The sequence below is a fragment of the Cryptomeria japonica genome, chromosome 10, assembly GCF_030272615.1.
Source record: "Cryptomeria japonica chromosome 10, Sugi_1.0, whole genome shotgun sequence".
Classification (NCBI taxonomy): domain Eukaryota; kingdom Viridiplantae; phylum Streptophyta; class Pinopsida; order Cupressales; family Cupressaceae; genus Cryptomeria; species Cryptomeria japonica.
In genome coordinates this window covers 212,371,165-212,392,428 of record NC_081414.1, presented here as the reverse complement: position 1 = coordinate 212,392,428, position 21,264 = coordinate 212,371,165, and the positions used below count along the sequence as shown (strand labels likewise).

Below are 21,264 nucleotides of genomic sequence, written 5' to 3'. Positions count from 1 at the left end.
TATTATTTAATTATATTTCAAAGTGGGGACATTACAATGTATCAATAAATGGAGGAAATCAATACAATTAACGTCAAATTTCCTAAGAAAGCAAAGAATCTTCAGCAATCAAATACAGATTGAACCACTCAGCAATAGCAATCATCCAAGAGAGCAGCGCTCAGCTTTCAAAGAGGGAAACAACATCAAATTGAATCTATCCAAATTACCATAGCAGACTGAAAATACAGAACCTGCAATAATTCTGCAAGTATAGTGGGCAAGATTTAGTGTCCTCCCAAAAGGGGACATTACAACAGGTTCCTAACTCCATCCGTTGCTATAAAATTTAGCCCCTGTGTGAGGTGAAAAATGATGATGACAAACTATTGCAAAACCACAAAGATCCAACCACAAACAAACCTAGTTCTACAACAAAAACATTCACCATACACCAATGAAGAAACCTAAGAATTGTTGCAAGGTGTGCGCCCTTGGTCTCCTTGTGCTGTGTAGCGCAACACTTGGGTTTCTGACATGGCTTAATCGCCTCCTGTGGATTCTATAAGTCTAGTGGTTGTATTGGGCATTAACAGATCAATCTTTTGGTGCAACGGTAACCGCACTTGTAACAAGTGGTATCAAAACTTGGTCATAGGTTCAAACCCCTCGCTTGCGTTGGGGGGGAATTGTTGCAAGGTGTGTGCCCTTGGTCTCCTTGTGTTGTGTAGCGCAGCGCTCGGGTTTGTGACATGGCTTAACTGCCTCTTGTGGATTCTATAAGTCTAGTGGTTGTATCGGGCATTAACAGGTCGATCTTTTGGTGCAACGGCAACCACACTTGTAACAAGAACATGCAAATTAACAAATTGAAACAATAATACCATTCACATGGCAAGTAGGGTTTGATCTCCATTGTCTCCTGTCTCCATTGATCTTGTTTGATATATTTGCTCTCATATTTTGTATACGCACAAGAGCTCAACAAAGAACGGATTGTGGTTATGAAGTTGCTTTATTGCAAAAACGCTGATTGATCGCATAAAGTGTTAGATTACTGATTAGGGTTGATAATGATGAGAGTATCCTCTTATATAGAAGACACCTTAGAAATGGAAGGATAAAATTAATAGGTGAAAAGATAAAATGGTCAGCTAGGATTAAAGGGTAGGTATAGAAAATGATAAAATAATAAGAGGGTAGTTAGGAAAAATAATAAAATAATGAAGGGGGTAGGTAGAGGAAAATTAAAATATAATTCACATGTGTCATAGAGTGAAAAAGGTAATGAATTAATTAAATAAATAAATATTTATTTAATTAATAGAGGAAGTGGGACCAATTAAATAAATACAATATTTATCTAATTTAGGGAAAGGATAATTTAAATAAATAAAAATATTTATTTAAATAGGGAAAGGCTAGAAAAAAAAATAAATGAATTAATTAAATAAATAAAATTTATTTAATAAATAGAAGACTTAGGATAAAATAATTAATTAAATAAAATATTTATCTAATTAAGCTGGACAATTTTAGGTGTGTATAGCACCTGTACCCTGTTCAACACTATGATTGGAAGAGAGGTTCCTAATTCAGAACAAGTAGATCACAACTATCTGATCTAGGCGTATATACACAATGTCTTAGAGGTTTGTGATTAAATTTCGCACGTATATAAAATCACTCGAATCGAACACAAGATGGCCTCTACTCAATAGATAAACAACGAATATAAGGTAGTCAACCCCCTTCACTTCATTCAACTCATCATTCAAAAACACATTATGTATCAAATACAAGTTAGTAGGTTTTTCGTGTCTCTTTCATTATCATCTAATACCCATTTCAGCTTCATTTGAAACTTAGTGAAGTGAGAAGGTCAAGCCAGTTAGGAACAACCCCACAACTTGGGAGTTATCCACCTTAGACCCTCCCCCTAGGGACTTGAGGTCACAAGGGCATCCTTCGCCTAAGGACTGCCTACATACCCCCTTCTAAATGGATCAAAGTCACAGGTAGTTTTCCTCACAAAGTTTATTAAAGGGCACCTACACAGGTTCCCACAATCAAGGTTTCATTAATGTTTCCCCTCAATTAATAACACCAAGTTCATAATTTATCAATGTGTGCTATAATACTCACCTTCAAGAATATATTGAGGTCTTAAATCAAACTCCCCCTCATTATTATTTGTAAGCCATCTTGAACATCTCAAGGTTCTTCTTATTAGCATAGGGCTAGGCTTATTACTCAACCCAATTACCTTGGTTCACACAAACTCATAGGAAAGCAGTTCCATTTGAAATTCATATAATATGTTTGATATTAAGGTTCTTATACTCAAGGGTCAATTGATGTCTTGTAGTCATATAAAAGTCTTTACCCCAATGCTCAAATACCATTCTAAAATTATATAATATGTCTTATTCTTGCATTAAGCAAGGAAGATAAAATGACATCAAATGAACTTATAACACCTATTGCCAGTACAAAAGATTTTTCCAATGCTTAGTTGACCAATACAGTTATGTCTAATACTTTTCTAACTTGATTAGTTTATTAGCCGTGTACCCCAATGTAGGAGTACACAACCATTTAGACTTTGCCACAAGGGATACAATGTTGTATTTGTTAATATCGACACATATGATAATTATTGTATCATCTTATGTTGAGGCTTAATAAGTAGAGTGATATATATATATATATATATAGCTCAATTTATTTTAATACACATCATATCCAATCTTATCAAATAAAATTAGTCAAGTTTCATTGGTACCCATTAGGTTTACTTTTATTGATTCTCAACTATGATTAGGGCTTAACGATCTGCAGAGAAAGTCAACCCTATTCCCAAGTTAAGATAATCTATGTAGATACTAGACAACCATTTTGTCTCATACATGAGTGAGATATATATATGCCTCGAGACTTCCCAACCTTGGCATATAGTTACCCTTGAGAAACCAAAGGTGGTCTTAATGAATGAAGACCATGTAAAGACAACAATAAGAACATATATGATGTTACTACAATGAATTACTTCAATGTGTAAGAATGGACATTACTAGGATTATTATCTCTAAACTTCTTTATATTCAATGGTCACAACTGTCAAACATCGTATAATTAAGTATTGAGCCATCACCCATCTTTAATGGCACACCTTAGACAATAAGCATTTATAAGGACAACTTGTCTAAATTAAACCCCTACACATAAATTAGACATAATAGCATTGTTAATACAAAATAAATCTAATTTAATTATAGTACCCCTCCTTTACTTACATGATAATTCCTATATCCAATTTATTGTCTTTAAGAGATTGATAGACCTTTATGTTAATTTTAGCAATCAGATTAAACAATAAACAACAGAAATCAGAATGCAATGAAGAACAAACACAAAACACACAGATACCCTGGGAAAACCTCCCTCTTGGAGGTGAAAAACCCAGCCACTAATCACAGATCTTTATTGGGCAACACCAATTTAATTTACAATGAGCTTCACTCTTTAACAGCAACCTAATCACAGTTATACTTCTAACCTAGGGAATGCTGAAATGATGAACTTATCTGCAATACAAAAGTTGTTGTCCCAGGGATGAAGTTTGCTGGTCCTAGAATGGTGTTTACAGCCTTCAAGAATAGTTCGCTGATCTTCAAATGATGACTGCTGCCACTTGAAACCAGTTCCCATTCACTCAATGGTGTTCGCTGTCTTCTAGATGATGGTTGCTATCTTCAAGAAGAATTCGCTGAATACTTAGATGACTTGCAGATTAGAGAAGTAATTTGCTTGAGTGTGTTGTGTCATACAATGATTGATAGCCTTGTATATATAGGAGACTTAGCCTTTTAATTCTCCCAAGTCGGCTTGCATGAAGAACATATTTAATTACAATTCAATGCTTTAAGGTTGGCGCCAAAACCGAAATAGCCCTCACGTTACAAGTGATTTTAATATAGGTCAGCTCCAACACGTTTTAATACAAGTTGCATTCAATAGTTACAAGTTACATTTAATTACAATTCAATGCTTTAAGGTTGGCGTCAAAACTGAAATAGCCCTCACGTTACAAGTGATTTTAATATAGGTCAGCTCCAACACGTTTTAATACAAGTTACATTATATAGGTCTTGCCCTATCCACAAGTTACATTATATAGGTCTTGCCCAATATTCATAGCAAGCTTTAATTACATGTAATCCGAACTTAGCTATAATTTTAAAACTCCCTCTTAGCTAGGGAGGATTCTAGCCAAATAACAAATCATCATGGACCTTTTCATGATATCCATCTTGCATTGCCCACAAAGGATGGATTCAAAACTTTATCACGCACACCTGCAAGAAATGAATACACACAAATATATAAATACACATCATGAACTTCTTTCATGATATCCATCTTGCATTGCCCACAGAGGATGGATCCACCTTGCATTGCCCGCAGAGGGTGAGAAGAGGTCTTACACCTCAAAACTTATCTACGGAGAAGAATAACCTGCCACCTTGTTTTCCGCAGAGGGTGGTTCCACCTTGCATTGCCCGCAGAGGGTGGCTCCACCTTGCATTGCCCACAGAGGGTGGAAGATGCAACTTAATGCATCACTAGGACTGAGACTCCCTCTCAGCCAAAGATGTGTTCTCCACAACTCCAAGTCTCTCTCTGAAGTACACAAACTTCACTCGAGCAAGAGGCTTGGTGAGAACAACTGCAATAGTGTTGACACATTTTAGCTGAATTGCACTTTTCTGTATCATATCACAAATGTAGTGATAATGAGATTCCACATGTTTTGACCTGTCATAAAACACAGGATTAACAAACATCTTAATACAATTCTGATTGTCACAATTAATGACTGTGGGTTCCCAAGGTTGCCCAAACAACTTAGCAAGAAGCTTTGTGAAGCCACATTGCTTCACACTTGATGCAATGTACTCAACTTTCGTTGTACTCAATGCAATTGAGGACTGATACTTGCTGGCACAAGAGATCACGACTAAACCCAACCTGAAACAGATTCCTAAAGTGTCCTTCCTGTCAGTAATACATTCTTCCCAATCAGAATCAAAGTAGCCTTCCAAGGAAATGACAGTGTTGATTGGATACTTCAGCTCGTAGCCAGTTGTTTCTCGCAAATATCTCAGGATATCCTTGGTTGCAACAAGATGAACATGCTTAGGTTTGTTTATGAACTGGCTGAGGGCACTCACTGCATAGCAAATATTATGTCTAGTGTTAACTAGATGCATTGAAGATCCAATCAACTACCTATACTCCGATGGATCTGCAAAATCAGAGTTAGCTGCAGATAGACTCAATTTCTATAGGAGTAGACATAGGTTTGCAATCCATCATATCAATGGCATATTTTTCTTGACTAAGGATAAGATCTTTGTCATACTTCTAGTCCTAGCCAGTAATGCATTAGGCCTAGATCCTTCATTCCAAATTCAGTGGCTAATTCTTTCTTACATCTAATGATGAGACTGTCTCCAACAGTTAGAAATAAATCATCCACATATATAAAAAAACAGAATTAGCATTTCACTATTGAATACTTTTAAAGTAAAGGTTAGAATCAGCATCATTCTTGCAAGATCCTAAACTAAATAAATACTTATCAATCCTTTTTGTACCAAGCTCGAAGAGCCTGCTTGAGGCCGTATAGAGCTTTCTTCAATCTGCACACATGAGATTCTCTATCTTGAATCTCATATTATTCTGATTATTCAATTAAGAAAATTAGTCTTTATATCCAACTTCCGGCCTTTAGCTACAACAATAGCTATAATGATTCTAATATTAGTATATCTAGCAACAGGAGCAAGTGTTTCCTTATAACCAAGAGCTATACATCTAACTTCATATTTCTCAATACTTCTATTAACACAATTACTGAGGATTGTAGGGAACATGGAACTCCCTTAATATAAGATTGTGATAAGAATCAACTAATGAAAGCAACCAACTAAGTTTCCATAAAAAAATGAGAAATGCCAATCTTTTCCTTACTTCACTTTTACGAAATGGACCCATAGCACAATCCTTATGATCATGGCATACCTTCAAGTGAAGGAATGAACTGAGAGTTTGTGTAGGTTCTTATTACCAAGGTCCCTCTGAAGCTTGAAGGCATGATAGTTCAAGATTATCTTGAAGAGAAACATCAATGTTAGGATCAAACATGATTCAATATCCCAATAGAATGAATTAACAAAAAAATTCATGAACATGTAAGATAACTTATCTCTTTATTGACTAGACTTCCACCATTGACAACATATGCAAAGATTGCTCAAAACAGTTAGTATAACACAAGGATTTTGTACATTGCTAGTCCAAAGAATATGATCAACTTCACTCACTACACAACATTCTTTAATGTAAAAATTGTTTTCCATAACAGAGAGATAGCTGTGCCTTACCTAATCAGAAAATTAAGGCAAGTGGATGACTTCAGAAAACTTTGACAATCTAACATATTACAAAATCCATAAGCAAGGTATATAAGCCAAATTGCCTTTCCAGCCAGTGCGTAAAATCAAATATGAGTATCAACCACTCAAAAGATACACAATGTAGTTGAACACAAACATGTGATCAAAAGAACTAAGTTAGATACCTCATTGATCTTAGGTTTCATCATCAAGAGAATACTTACTTCAAAAAATGTAATAGGCAGTATGCTCAAATTGAAGAGATAATATCACAATGAATATTATGTGAGGATAGTGAAAGCCATGATAGAAAATGCATTAGAGCTAAAGGCAATCCTCTACACAAGAGGAGCAGAGCAAGGTTATAATAAAAGTATAACAAAGATCATGAGAGCTTTATGAAGAGCTGATGAGAACCAAGAGTTGCACAGTCCCAATCCTACATGACAACCTTATCCAAACATAAAACACTCATAGAACAGAAAATATAGTCCATACAATGTTAAAAGATTTGATGCAAATCAAGAGACACACCATAAGAGTGTATAATTCCAGAGCAACAAGACTATTGAGCATTTCAAGACTTGATAGAATACGGTGCATTAGAATTATGCAGCAAGTATCATAAAGGATCAAATCATAATATGAAGATAATAAGGCCATCATTAAGCATAGCTACTAAATAGGATGACTAAGGCATCTTACTTTTACGTGCCTATCACACAAATGATTAAAGGACACTATTCATTATATGTTTTCAACTAATGTTCCATATTTCTAAATCTCCTGTAAATTTCATTCATCTTTCAATCTTATGCTTGTTGGTGTATCCGTCAGGATACTCCTAGTTTTATATCTGCAACAGATGATGATAATATTAAGTGTCAAGGATGATATATTCAGATCAATGCATCAATTTGGATCATGGCATTTTCATAACAAATCACATTAGGAAGGATGCGAGATAAACATACTCAAAATAGAGAGTAAGACAATCCGATTACCAACTTCAACAATCCAAACTAAGGGTTAGAACAAATTCTTAAAGCAAGAACAAAGCTTGAACTAGGGTGATAGTTACAAACCTTAGGATGACAATTATATCGCCCTTAATGGAATAAAAGAAATACTTAAGATCTGAAGTTAGAAGGAAACAAGTGCACAAACCAACATATGAAGGCACTCTCTGATGAAATAGTTAACAAGCAAGAGAACCCTGTGCACTAGTTAAGATCCCAAACTAGGGTTGTAGAAAAGAACTAATACCAATAACGACAAGGCAGGCAGATACAAGTCTCCAAACCTTTCTTAACAAAGGTAAGCAAATGAGGGTAGAAGAGTAAGAACAATTATATACAAAGATTGAACCCTTCATATTCCTGTTATGGCCCCATCGATGCCCTCAATTTGACAAGCAGATATATTGTCCAGATTCGTTGCTGATTCATGCTAGCCCTAGTCCTGCAAAAGAAGTAATACAAGATCTACCTTCAAGTTGTTAGGCTTTATAGAAGGAACTTGCTCTGATACCATGTTAATTTTAGCAATCAGATTAAACAATAAACAATAAAAATCAGAATGCAATGAAGAACAAACACAAAACACACAGATACCCTGGGAAAACCTCCCTCTTGGAGGTGAAAAACCCAGCCACTAATCTCATATCTTTATTGGGCAACACCAATTTAATTTACAATGAGCTTCACTCTTTAACAACAACCTAATCATAGTTATACTTCTAACCTAGGGCATGCTGAAATGATGAACTTATCTGCAATACAAAAATTGTTGTCCCAGGGATGAAGTTTGCTGATCCTAGAATGATGTTCACAGCCTTCAAGAATAGTTCATTGATCTTCAAATGATGACTGCTGCCACTTGAAACCAGTTCGCAGTCACTCAATGGTGTTCGTTGTCTTCTAGATGATGGTTGTTGTCTTCAAGAAGAATTCGCTGATCTCTTAGAAGGATTCGCTGAATATTTAGATGACTTGTAGATTAGAGAAGTAATTCGCTTGAGTGTGTTGTGTCATACAATGATTGATAGCCTTGTATATATAGGAGACTTAGCCTTTTAATTCTCCCAAGTCGGCTTGCATGAAGAACATATTTAATTACAATTCAATGCTTTAAGGTTGGCGCCAAAACCGAAATAGCCCTCACGTTACAAGTGATTTTAATATAGGTCAGCTCCAACATGTTTTAATACAAGTTACATTCAATAGGTCTTGTCCTATCCACAAGTTACATTATACAAGTCTTGCCCTATCCATAAGTTACATTATATAGATCTTGCCCAATATTCATAGCAAGCTATAATTACATGTAATCCGAACTTAGCTATAATTTCAACACTTTATGGTCATATAAAACCTTTACCATGGTATCTATAGATTATCAAACTATTAAGTTTCAGCATTAGAGATAAGTATTTATAGTGCCACTAAACAAAGTCACCCTCACAATATTATGCAACCAAGAGCCAAGGCTCATATTAATTATATCTTATGCTCTGTTCATACTATAAGGTTTTCTTACAACTAAAGATTTGATCTAGAACTCTTTTTCGTCTTATTTATCTTAAAATTCAAACATGAAGTTATTCAAATTATTATCCCTTGATTATGGTAAGTTCTTATATAATAAATTTTCCTCAAAATATCCTATAGGTTCATCTCCATGACACTAAGGTTAGGTTGATTACTTAACAATAATTCTCTTTGTTGCACAAACCATGCTTGATGATTGGACCATGACACTATACCATAGCGAATGCATAAACATGAAGTCACATTATTGTTGTCATAATTAGCACATCCAAAAGATATATCGTAATGCAAAGCCATGTAAGTGTAAGGTTTTATTTGGCTAGCACACAAGAATAAGCATTACCTCTTAGGCATGATATTATAAGATTGAGGTCCCTTAATACTCTAATTAAGCATATCACTAATGCATTGGAAGGTATCATTTACAACATGACACCGTTCAATATTTGGGTCGTGGATCATCTAATAGATCAATTAAGTATAGTCTAGTATAGAATCCTTGTTCACTTCCTTTGGAAAATATCTTAGCAAGCATTATTGATTCCTTCTTCCTTCTCATAAAACCAACACTATCTGTGCAAGAACTATATTCAAATATAGACTTGTGAGGTATTCACACATCGCCCCATTACAAATGGGGACCCCCCACTTTTTTGCTTCTAGGGTTATTTCTTTTAGTTTTGTTGTTGGTCATTTTAGTGTCTTAGCCTTTGCATTGAAGGGATTGAGTTTCTCAAAGGTCATTAAGCCAGGTGGATCTCCTCAAGGTGGAGTGAAGGAGGTCAGGTCAGTTGAGTGATTAGGGGTTATTTAGATCATTCCTAGGGTTTTTGTGTACTATCCGGTCACACTTCAAGTTGCTAAATCAAACCTTGGTTGAATGCATAGTGTCCTCCTAGGTCCCGTCCCTTACATCAAGGTCAGAGCGAACTCGCTTTAAAGTCTGAAATGTCATCCTGATCCTGAAATGTCCTGAAATTTGACTGTCTGGAAAATTGAAGAATCCTCCAAAAACTAGATTTTGCATTATAACTTCTGGAGGTCCGAAACCACTCTCAAACATCGCGACAATATATATGGAATATAACTTAAAGTATAAGACTTATACTTAAATGTTATATTCCATATATGAATCCCGACGGAGAGACTAACTTGTCAAATAACTTCATGAGTTGAGGTTTTGGAGCGAAGTTTTTTTAACTTCATGAGTTCGGGTTTTGGAGGGAAAATTTCCAACTTCGGGAGTTGAGTGAGAGGAGCGAAGTTTTTACTTCATGTTCAAGCACTTTGGAGCGAACTTCACCTTTGAGCACTTTGGAGCGAACTTCACCTTTGAGCACTTTGGAGCGAACTTCATGTTTGAGCACTTTGGAGCGAATTACACCTTTGAGCACTTAGGAGCGAACTTCATGTTGAAGGACTTAGGAGCGAACTTCATGTTGAAGGACTTAAGAGCGAACTTCATGTTTCACCACTAAGGAGTGAAGTTTTTGCATTTTGAAGCAAAATTGACAACTTCATGTTTGGGCACTTTGAAGCGAAATTCATGATCTAGCAAAATGAAGCGATCTTGAGAGTAAAGTTGGATATAAATAGGTGAAATAAATCAACTTCATGCATTAAAGGAGAAGAGCGAAGTGCTGCGAAGTTCTAACTTCGGTAGTTGAGAAATGATTAAAGCAACTTCATGTTTCATCAATTTGGAGCGAAATTGTTACTTCATGAACTCATGATTTGGAGCGAAGTTTTCATTCCACGACCCAACGATTTAAAGTGATTTTACAACTTCAACTTCAAGGAGATAGAAGCGAACTTCGGGTTCAAGCAACTAGGAGCGAAATTCATACTTCATGTATCAAAAGAGAAGAGCGAAGTTTCTTACTTCATGAATTGGTGTTTTGAAGCGAAGTTGATAGCTTCATGAGTTTGAGTTTATGAGCAAAGTTGATAACTTCAGCAGCTGCAAGCTTCAAGCGAAATTCTTTACTTCATGTTTGACCAAAGAGGAGCGAAATCCTCCACTTCACAAATTGCTAAGGAGGAGTGAAATTGTTACTTCATCCTAGAAGGTTTTAAAACGAAATCATTACTTCATGAGTTGCGAAGAGTGAGATTCAACATCTTCATGACTTGAGCCTTTGGAGAGAAGTAGATAACTTCATGCATTGGGAAATAGGAGCGAAGTCAACAACTTCATGAGTTGAGAGATAGGAGTGAAGTTTGAACCTCATGAATTACCTCCTTGAAGCGAAATGTGCAATTTCATGTTTAAGGGATTAAGAGCAAACTTCATGTCTAGAGGGAATGGAGCGGATTTCACACAAGAACAATGAACTTCATGAGTTTGTGATCATGAGCGAATTTCATAATTTGGAGAGGAAGAAGAAATTTGATGAGCAAGATAAGAGAAACAATAATTTGGAGAGGAAGAACAAATTTGATGAGTAGGATAAGAGAAACAAAATTCAAGTGCACCCCCTTTTGAGCGGATTTTGCAACTTCATGTGTTGCTGGTTTGAAGATATTTTACGCCTTCATGAGTTGTAGGATGAGAGCGAACTTCATAAGTTCAAGGTTTGGGGCGAATTTTCTACAATGGTAAACTTCATGGCTTAGAAGATTGGAGTGAATTTCATGAATAAGCAAGGTGATTGAAATAAGTTGCAAGTACTCTCTAGAGCAATCTTCGTCTTCAAGCCTACACAAGCAAATCTTGACTTCATGAACTTCACAAGTTCAACATGCAAGAATAAACTTCATGATCTGATCTACATGAGCAAACTTCACAATTTAAAGGGTACGAGCGAAGTTCAAGAAAATGAAGAAGATTAAGGTGAGGGAAACTTAATGAACATCAAGGATGGAATACACTTTAGGAACTCCTCTTCATGAGCAAAAAGCAACTTGAAGTGTTGCTTCATGATGGCGAATCCTCTTTATATGCTTTAATCAACCTATTTTAAGTATGTGTAAATTGTTTGTTTTGCAGGACATGAAGAGAGTCACAAGAGAAAAGGTTTGGAGTTTCAAAGGAGAAAGACAGCGATGACATTAGAAGTACATCAATACTTCAAAACTAAGATCTACACCTCGCACATCTATGATTGAAGCCTACATCGAGCACAATTGAAGAAGCAGACAGTTTCAGAAGAGTTAATCAAAGTTAGAAGATCAAACCTACAAAGGGCAAGTTGGAGGTCGTGTCCCAGTCATCATCCCAGTCACTATCTCTACCAAATAGAAGGGTTCCACAGCTGCATGTCTTGATTCAATGTACCCGATTCACCAGTGATGGCACAAAATCCGAGGCACCTACCCTTGATATCTATTGGTCCACACTTTCTGAATGTAATTTTCTTATTGGCTAAGGAAAAGTTTGTTGTAACAAACCCTAATTAGGGTTTCATTGTAAAATCCTGGCCATTGATGGAGAATCAATCCTGGCCATTCATTTTAAATGAGCTCTCTATAAAAGCTCAATCTCTTCATTTGTAAAGGTTAATAGTTGATAGCTAATAGTGAGAGAATAAATAGAGAATAGCTAATAAGTAGAATAGCAATTAGAGTAGATTAGGAGAGGGAAGAATTGCTGGTATGACTTGTAAATGAGATACTCTTTTCATTGAAGTTATGGTGAAATTTGTTATTTCAACAAGCCTCATGGTTCTTCTTCTCAATTTGCTTTCATGTTGATTAGATTGAATGGAAGAAGTTGTTGAATGTATTCATGTGGAATCCGCCTAATCCATACCACTAGCCTCTTGTTGCTTGTAAGTGTGCCTTGTGTGGTCAATTGGAATGATATGAGCTTAAGTTCGAATCGTTCTACACTCATTGCTTATGCATTAACTTGAATGGTGGTCAATGTTTGATAGTATTGATTCGAATATCTTTGAAATATCCTTAGAAGATTGCACCGAGCTTGTGTCAAATTGTTCAAGTTGATGGTGAGAACTCGCTCAGTAGGATTCCACAATGTCACTCACCCATCTTCTTCCATTCTAGGTCCTAGCGTAGATTTCTCAAACTCTATCTCTTTTGCTTTTTTTTTCCTTCCAATTGAATAGATAAGACCTAAGTTCCAGCAAATCAAGCATTCGAATGTAAGTCCCCTTGTGATTCCAGCATAATCACATCAACCAACTAAGCTTATCCACACGTAGAGATCCTACATTTGGAACCTTGGAGTCTTTCTTGGATGAACCTTAAGCTAATCTTCAGCATCCGAGAGATTGTGTTCAAGAGAGGATAAGATACTTATGGTATTTTATTCTGTGTTCACATGTGCATAAAAAACACATCAACAAGACCGAAATTAGAAGTGGAAGTGCACTATATGTGTTTGTATTGATTGAATCTGGTAAGTATCGTATTCAAGAAGTGGTGATTGGTCCATGTTGGGTAAAGATGTAGTGAACTTAAAGGTTAATAGAAAGTCATAAAGTTGAAACGTGTGTTTGAGACCAATTAAATATGCGCTATGTATATTGAAATTTAATATTTTGACAAGACAAGATTTATGATGGACTCGTGATAAGTGCAAGCCCTTTGAGAACGATCTCAAAAGCTCTCAACCCACTAAAAGTTTCCAATACAAACTCCACAAACAAGCTATAATATCAACCAATATTAATCCACATGATGTTGGCTTGAGCATTGGGATAACAACATGCCATATATCGTTAGTACATGATGTAATGTCCCCTATTGGAAGGCTACATGTTTCCCAATAGTTACATACATCATTTAATATCATTATGTCTTAAATTAGGTTATTGAGATTAGAAGTATATATATAATGCAATAAATAACTAATAAAATTTAGGGTTTTCCCTCATTTCTTCCCTAACCCTACAGAAGATGGTGGAATTACTGTGCTAGGGCACTTGGAAATAGTCTACAAGCGGGCTCCCTCAAGGTTTCTTAGGAACATATGTTTATGCCCATCTCGGGACTCTCCCCCAAGGCTTCAGAAATATATATCCTTACCCATCTTGGGATTTACCCATCTAGTGACCAAATTACTCCGCCTTTCCCTACACAAACCCCCAATCCCTTCGTAGGTATTAGCGGAAGACTAAGGACTAGACCATCTAACATATTGGTCTTTCAAATGTGACGAATGTATAAGAAATTGAGTATGACTGTCATACATATTGCAGTCTATATTAATATTACTAATAAATTCTACATAAGAACATTATCAGACTTCATATGTTAAGCATACATACTAAGCACATTCCCATGCATACCACCAAGAACAAGGATGTTACTGCCTGTAACTTAATAACAGTTCTGATCTGATCTGATCCATTGTGATGTCACTGGATGCTTTTGATTCCTTTCCTATATATCTCTCAATGTGAGGGAGACATCACACCTCTTCATCACATATGCTCTTTGGCAAGAGACACACCCTTTCACCATTAGCACCCTTTGAAAGAGTGCAATTCTTCATTATTTCTGCCCTTTGAAAAGGACACAACCTTTCACAATCAGATCTGCACTCCTTATTTAAATCAGATCTGGACTTCTGATTCCCCAAATTAGCTGCCCTTCAAATGAGTTCTCTTCTCCCTTTTATACCTCATATTTGGGGTAGTCACAACTTATCATTTCATGCCTTTTGAACATTCATTAACTTCAATCAAATTTTGAATTTAATTATATTTTTGTATTTTAAGTTATTATTACTATTAAATTATATTTCAAAGTGGAGACATTACACATGACTAGGAAAGACGAGAGATTTTCACTCCATATGCCAACAAATTCAAATTTTAAAGTAGATAATCTAACATTTTGGCCTATTGGTGTCAATTACAGGTTTTATGATCAAGACTCGCCATAAGAACCTGTAGCTACCAATAAATTAACATTTCCTTGAACCAATATTAAACATACTCAGAGCAGTACTATTGGTATCAAGTAAGGCCCATATAAAAATACCCAATGAATTATTACATTTATGTGTTTGAATGTAAATTCCTATATGAATAATTTATTTATCACTCTGCAAATAGAGTACAAGAGTCAAATTCTAGCATACTTGGATGATCATAAGCACATAGAATCAAGTTATCAGTTGCTTGGTATCACCAAGTTGAAACCTCTCCCTTGTTTTTATGATCAGAATTCAGTCAAGGAGAGATAAAGCAATAATGAACAATAAGACACAGTCAATACCCTGGGAAAACCCTCCTTGAGGGAGAAAAACCCAGCAACAATTATATCTCTTATATTTATTGAACAAGGCAGAAAATCTGCTATACAACTTGGCCAATCACAAGGCCAATTTACTGAATGAGTGAAGGCACCTCTCCTGGGTGCGAATACACAAATGATATAATATCTCCTTGAAACAAATTGATCTGAAGCAAAATGATACTATGCTAAAGATGATCGATCCATTTGAAGTCACACAAACTTGTCTTGAGGTCACACGATCTTGCTTTGATGTCACACGAATTTTTCTTGATGAATATTGAATTTGTTGTAGATGAAAGTACTCCTCCTTAATGTGCGAACTTCTCTTCTTGGATAAAATTGAATTACTTGTCAAATGAGACGACTTGTTATTTATACACGATGAAGTGACTCTTCATGAAGAGTTGGTCTCATACAAAGTGAGACGACTTTACACAAGGGTGGCGACCTTTATTTATTTGGCTTAACAATAAATAACAAATTATTATTTATGAGATATCACATCTCTAGTCGGCAGTATAAATATTATTTATTGTTTTAGAGAATCAGTGGGGAAAGACATCTCCCACTGATATTGCATCAACACTCCCTCTTATCTAGGGAGATATCTTTCCAGATATTCATGTCATGGGAGTCTCTCAACATGACACCCACAATGGCTGCACCCATTCGTGGAAAAGAGTTTATCATGGAGTCTCTCAACGTGATAACGTCATGGAGTCACTCAACATGACGTCTCATCTCAACCTCAAAGATGAACAAGGGCTCACACCTCATATTTCTCCGTCTCAGAGAAATATACACTACAAGGGCTTTCACCTCATATTTCTCCATCTCAGAGAAATATACACTACAAGGAATCTTCATGATGATGTGACTCCCTCTGAAGCTCCAAGTACTAGCATCAACCTCCTGACCTCCTCGTCCAAGGTTGCCTCTATTGATTTGTCAGACTCCCTCTGAATGTTAATTCCTCCTCTTCGAAGAAACTGATCGACTTTAGAATAAGAAACCTTCTAAATCGACTTTAGAGCTTTGCTCCTTCTGAGATATCCCCATGGCAATTTATGTAGTAGAAACAAGTTTATTAGACCTTAATTTGTAATCTCGAGCAAAGTGACCATACTTGTCACACTTGAAACATTGAATGTAAGAGAGATCCTTCTTCTTCTTTGGTTCTGGAGCAGAATCTGATTCTCTGTCTCTATTCATCTTTCTTCCTTTGCCTCTTTCTCTAGAAATCTGTGTAGCAAGAACTCGATTTTCTACATCATGATAGTTTCACCCAAATCCTCTTACTGCCAACCTGGACTCTTCTTGAATACAATCAGCTCGAAGACAATCAAACTTGGGCAACTTAGATCTCCTACTGATGCTTTGGTTAAAGGTCTCCCAAGATTGGGGAAGACCATTTAGTGCCAACATAACAAGATCTCTATCTGCAATTATGTCCCCAATAGTGCTCAACTGATCTCTTAAATCAGCAATCTTCATAAAGAATGAGATGACTGAGTCTTCCTTATCCATTTTTACATGATGAAGTTGTTGTCTCAAAGCAAGGGCTCTGCTGGTATTGTTGATCTCATACGATCCTTTTAGAGTATCAAACATTTCTTTAGCTGACTTCAACTTGGAGATGATCGGTACTAGGTGATTCATCACAAAGTCTATCATGATTTTTCTTGCCTTTGTGCCATTTTTCTTCCAGTGGATTAGGATCGGGCATATCACTTTCCACGAAATCAAGAAGATCATTCTCCTCTAATGCAATGAGTACCCTGAGTTTCCAAGAGTTGAAGTTTGAGGCTCCATCAAACCTATCTTCTACCTTGACACCATTCACCATCTTCTTTTTTCTGCACAAATTCTCTTCAAAGATCTGCCCTTAAGTCTGAAATAATTTGCAACCTTAGATCAGCACTACTTTGCCTTCAAGATCTGCCCTAGATGAAAAGTTTACATGACCGCTTAAACAAATCTGATCAGATCTTTTCTTAGACCTGCTCTGATACCATGTTGTTTTTATGATCAGAATTCAGTTAAGTAGAGATAAAGCAATAATGAACAATAAGACACAGTCAATACCCTGGGAAAACCCTTCTCTTGAGGGAGAAAAACCCAGCAACAATTATATCTCTTATATATATTGAACAAGGCAGAAAATCTGCTTTACAACTTGGCCAATCACAAGGCCAATTTACTAAATGAGTGATGGCACCTCTCCTAGGTGCAAATACACAAATGATATAATATCTCCTTTAAATAAATTGATCTGAAGCAAAATAATACTATGCTGAAGATGATCGATCCCTTTGAAGTCACACAAACTTGTCTTGAGGTCGCACAATCTTGCTTTGATGTCACACGAATTTTTCTTGATGAATATCGAATTTGCTGTAGATGAAAGTACTCCTTAATGTGTGAACTTCTCTTCTTGGATAAAATTGAATTACTTGTCAAATTAGACGACTTGTTATTTATACATGATGAAGTGACTCTTCATGAAGAGTTGGTCTCATACAAAGTGAGACAACTTTACACAAGGGCGGCAACCTTTATTTAGTCGGCTTAACAATAAATAACAAATTATTATTTATGAGATATCACATCTCTAGTCAGCAATATAAATATTATTTATTGTTTTAGAGAATCGGTGGGGAAAGACATCTCCCGCTGATATTATATCAACATCCCTTCCTTCCTACTTACATCCCTTCTATTTTTAACTGCTCATCCCTCATCCTAGCTGGTAAATAATTTTGTACATCACCAGCTTGCCTTCTTTATCACCAAACTCCACAAACAACCATGTTCTCCCCTTTCAAATGTTCTCAAATCCTGCTCACCTCTGTCCCCTAATCCTTGGGTATACACTCCAACTCCTTTCTACACCTTGCTCTCTGCATGTAGTTCTTGTTGGCATACCGGTTATTTTCCTAGAATTCTCCTTTATTTTACATTTTAATGGGCTCCTATTACATTTCACAAACTCTAGTTGCTGCACTGGCCTGGAGGATGCTGGCAACAGTTGTGAACTTGGCTTTCTTTCTCACGAAAGTCCTCCATCCTAGCGTTCTAGCTCCCTCCCTTCTATAAATACTCCTCTACCATGTCTGCCTTCTCTCTTCTCCAAAAAATAAACTCTCTCTCATCCATCTATCCTTGTATCCTCTTTATAATTATCCATGACCTGTTTTGAAGCTCTCATTATGGCGTCGATATGGAGGATGCTATGAGAGGCCATTTGTTATGACATTTGTGCCTATCTGCAGCCTTTTCCCTGAAGTTTCTTTAAGCCTTTTCAATAAATTCCTTTCCATCCTATCCTACTCACACTTCTTCCATTCACGTGAAATGCTGGACGGAAAGAATGGAGGGTGGTAGGGGTGCCATACCTTATTAAATTTATGGCAATCCCTACGTTTTCTTACGCCAATCCTAATAATTAAGACCTGTCTCTTTGTCATCATTCTCCCTTTTGATCGTTGACCGTAGGGATGTGACAGCTTCTGCAGACATTGTCTAGCATCATCTAAATGGTGTCATGATATATAGCTGCTGTTATACTGCTGTCCATTGACGTATAGAAATCTCTCTCTCTCTCTCTCTCTCTCTATATATATATATATATATATATACTCTCTCTCTATATATATATATGTGGTCATCCAACTGCTGTCCCAAAAAAATGGCCCTCAGACAGCCACCTTGAAACATGTCTCCTGCCATCCTGCCATCCCTGTCTCCATCCTCGCAACATCATGGAACATTGAAAAAAAATTGTCTGCACTTCTCACAAATACCTCACTATACCAGACATGGCAAATGTACCTTTAATCTCTTTTGCAATTGACAATAATAACTGACTCTATTGCTATATCTAAAATTTTGAAGTTGGAGACTTCGAGTTAAAGTTTGAACAATGAAATCAGAAATGTAAAATATTGCTGTTAGTGTTAACTCTTATTTAACTTATATCATTAGCTATGAATCTGAATCATGATATAATTATTTCTGTTATACGACTGTTACTGCTGTCACAATTAATTTTATTGCTGTTATGCTGCTGTTATAATACTGTAACATTATATGTAACAGTTTTTTTTATATGTCATGAACGATTTTTTTTTCTGAAAGCATTTAAAAACTTGCCTTGCTGTCAGAGATGTCCACCCATCCCCAGGATGCTTGAGGGACGTCTCAGACATCCCTGGACAAATTTCCCCATGGCATTTACTATTACTGCAACACATTTCGGAAAGGTTTTGAAGATTTGAAGATTTTTTGGGCCATGTTCCACCATACCCAAAATGACATTGGGGATGGCGACAGTGGTTTGATGGCTGGGAACTCATCCCCATATTGTGGTTGGTGTGCAGGCTTTTGCAGACATTGTGCAGCATCATTTTAAATAGTGTCATGTTATACTGCTCTCTCTCTCTCTCTCTCTCTCTCTCTCTCTCTCTCTCTCTCTCTCTCTCTATATATATATATATAGCCATCCCCTCGCCATCCCCATAATGTTGCGGAACATAGTTCTTAACATCTGGTTGGCTCATATTTATAATGGTTATTACAAAAAGTTTTTCTTGCTATTATGTCCATAAAATGATTTCCCTAAAAAATCAAATAAATGTATTGATTATGTTTTTTGGTGGGTGAAACTCAAAGGTTCAACTTCAAACACATGCAGCATTTATTAGATGCCCAGGTGTGGCTTTTTGAGTGACTACTGGGTCTGTTAGTGATTTAAGTGTAAAGACCCATAAAAACTCTGGGTGTCTTCACAGAAAACCTGCTGTACAATTTTCATCTCTTTGATGTGCTGATTCCTTGGTGGTCACCTCGCCCTTATTGCAATGTATTGGTTAATGATAGTGACCAAATTTATCTGTTTATTGCAGTAGTTTAACTACTTGATTTCTTTATAAATTGCAAAAGCTATGACTTCACCAAAAAATTTATATTTTAGAGTACAGGAACACTGACAATATTTTACCATTGTAGGTACTTGATGGAAAGCCATATAACAGAAAGTGTGATGTATACAGTTTTGGTATCTGCTTATGGGAGATATACTGCTGTGAAATACCATATCTTGATCTCAGTTTTGCAGAAATGACTTCAAAAGTTGTCAGACAGGTAACTTTTTAAGTCTTTGAATTTCTTTATTTAAGGTCCTTTTCTGTACATTAGATTTAATTGATTTGATTGTGTTCGCCACTATTTCAGAACCTTCGACCTGAGATCCCCAGGTGTTGCCCCAGTTCTCTGGCAAGTGTGATGAAAAAGTGCTGGGATGCAAATTCTGACAAGAGACCTGAAATGGATGAAGTCGTAAGGCTGTTAGAAGCAATTGATACAAGTAAAGGAGGAGGAATGATTCCTGTTGATCAATCCCCTGGTTGTTTCTGTTTTGGAAAGGTTCAAGGTCCTTGATTGGTGCATCAGCAGTTATACAGTTAGCTTTATCTCAGATATGCAATTCACTAGGATCCATTTTTGAAATGCTATAGTGTTGTTTTGCATGTCTATTGTTGAGGTAAGGGAAGGACAAGATCTATTGTAAATGTGTTTTACCATAGCACTTAGCAGATATTCTTAAGAGGCACACAAGGTTCAATCTTTGAGATTTACCCTAAACATTTTCTCGATAATTTATCTGGAACCAACCTTGTTTTATCTCCTTGATTCTTTATTCATGGCATGGATAGATTCTTCTAAAGCTGCATTGATGTGCTCAAAACATCCTGTTATGGTCGTGTTTGTAAGTGAAACTGAGGCCATGCACCATATGGTCTATGTAATAATTACCAATTCCGACTATTACACATTTTGACGTTTTAACTTGTGGATCGGTGAAGATTGAAGCTTTTTTCTATTAAATTAACTTTTCATTCAATATATTATTATTATTATATATTAAAAAATAAAAATGGAATGATGATGTCCCAAGAGGCTAAGATAATGCCTTACAGATCAACCTACGCTGTGGACTTTCAGGGAAATGCAGCTACATAGCTTTCCAGATAGGTTTGTCTAGGTAGGTAATTTTCATCTTGGATGAA

General features: G+C 36.2%; 1 protein-coding gene across 1 annotated transcript in view; it reads left to right on the top strand.

The window, feature by feature from the left end:
* LOC131037659 (serine/threonine-protein kinase STY13) overlaps positions 1-21,043 on the top strand; it is a 33,269-nt gene extending 12,226 nt beyond the window's left edge. Inside the window, exons 5-6 of the mRNA XM_057969840.2 lie at positions 20,204-20,338; positions 20,429-21,043. Of these exons, the coding sequence (XP_057825823.2) occupies positions 20,204-20,338; positions 20,429-20,635 (342 nt within the window). The 3' untranslated portion in view covers positions 20,636-21,043. The remainder of the gene's footprint in view (positions 1-20,203; positions 20,339-20,428) is intronic.
* Positions 21,044-21,264: the final 221 nt, after the last annotated feature.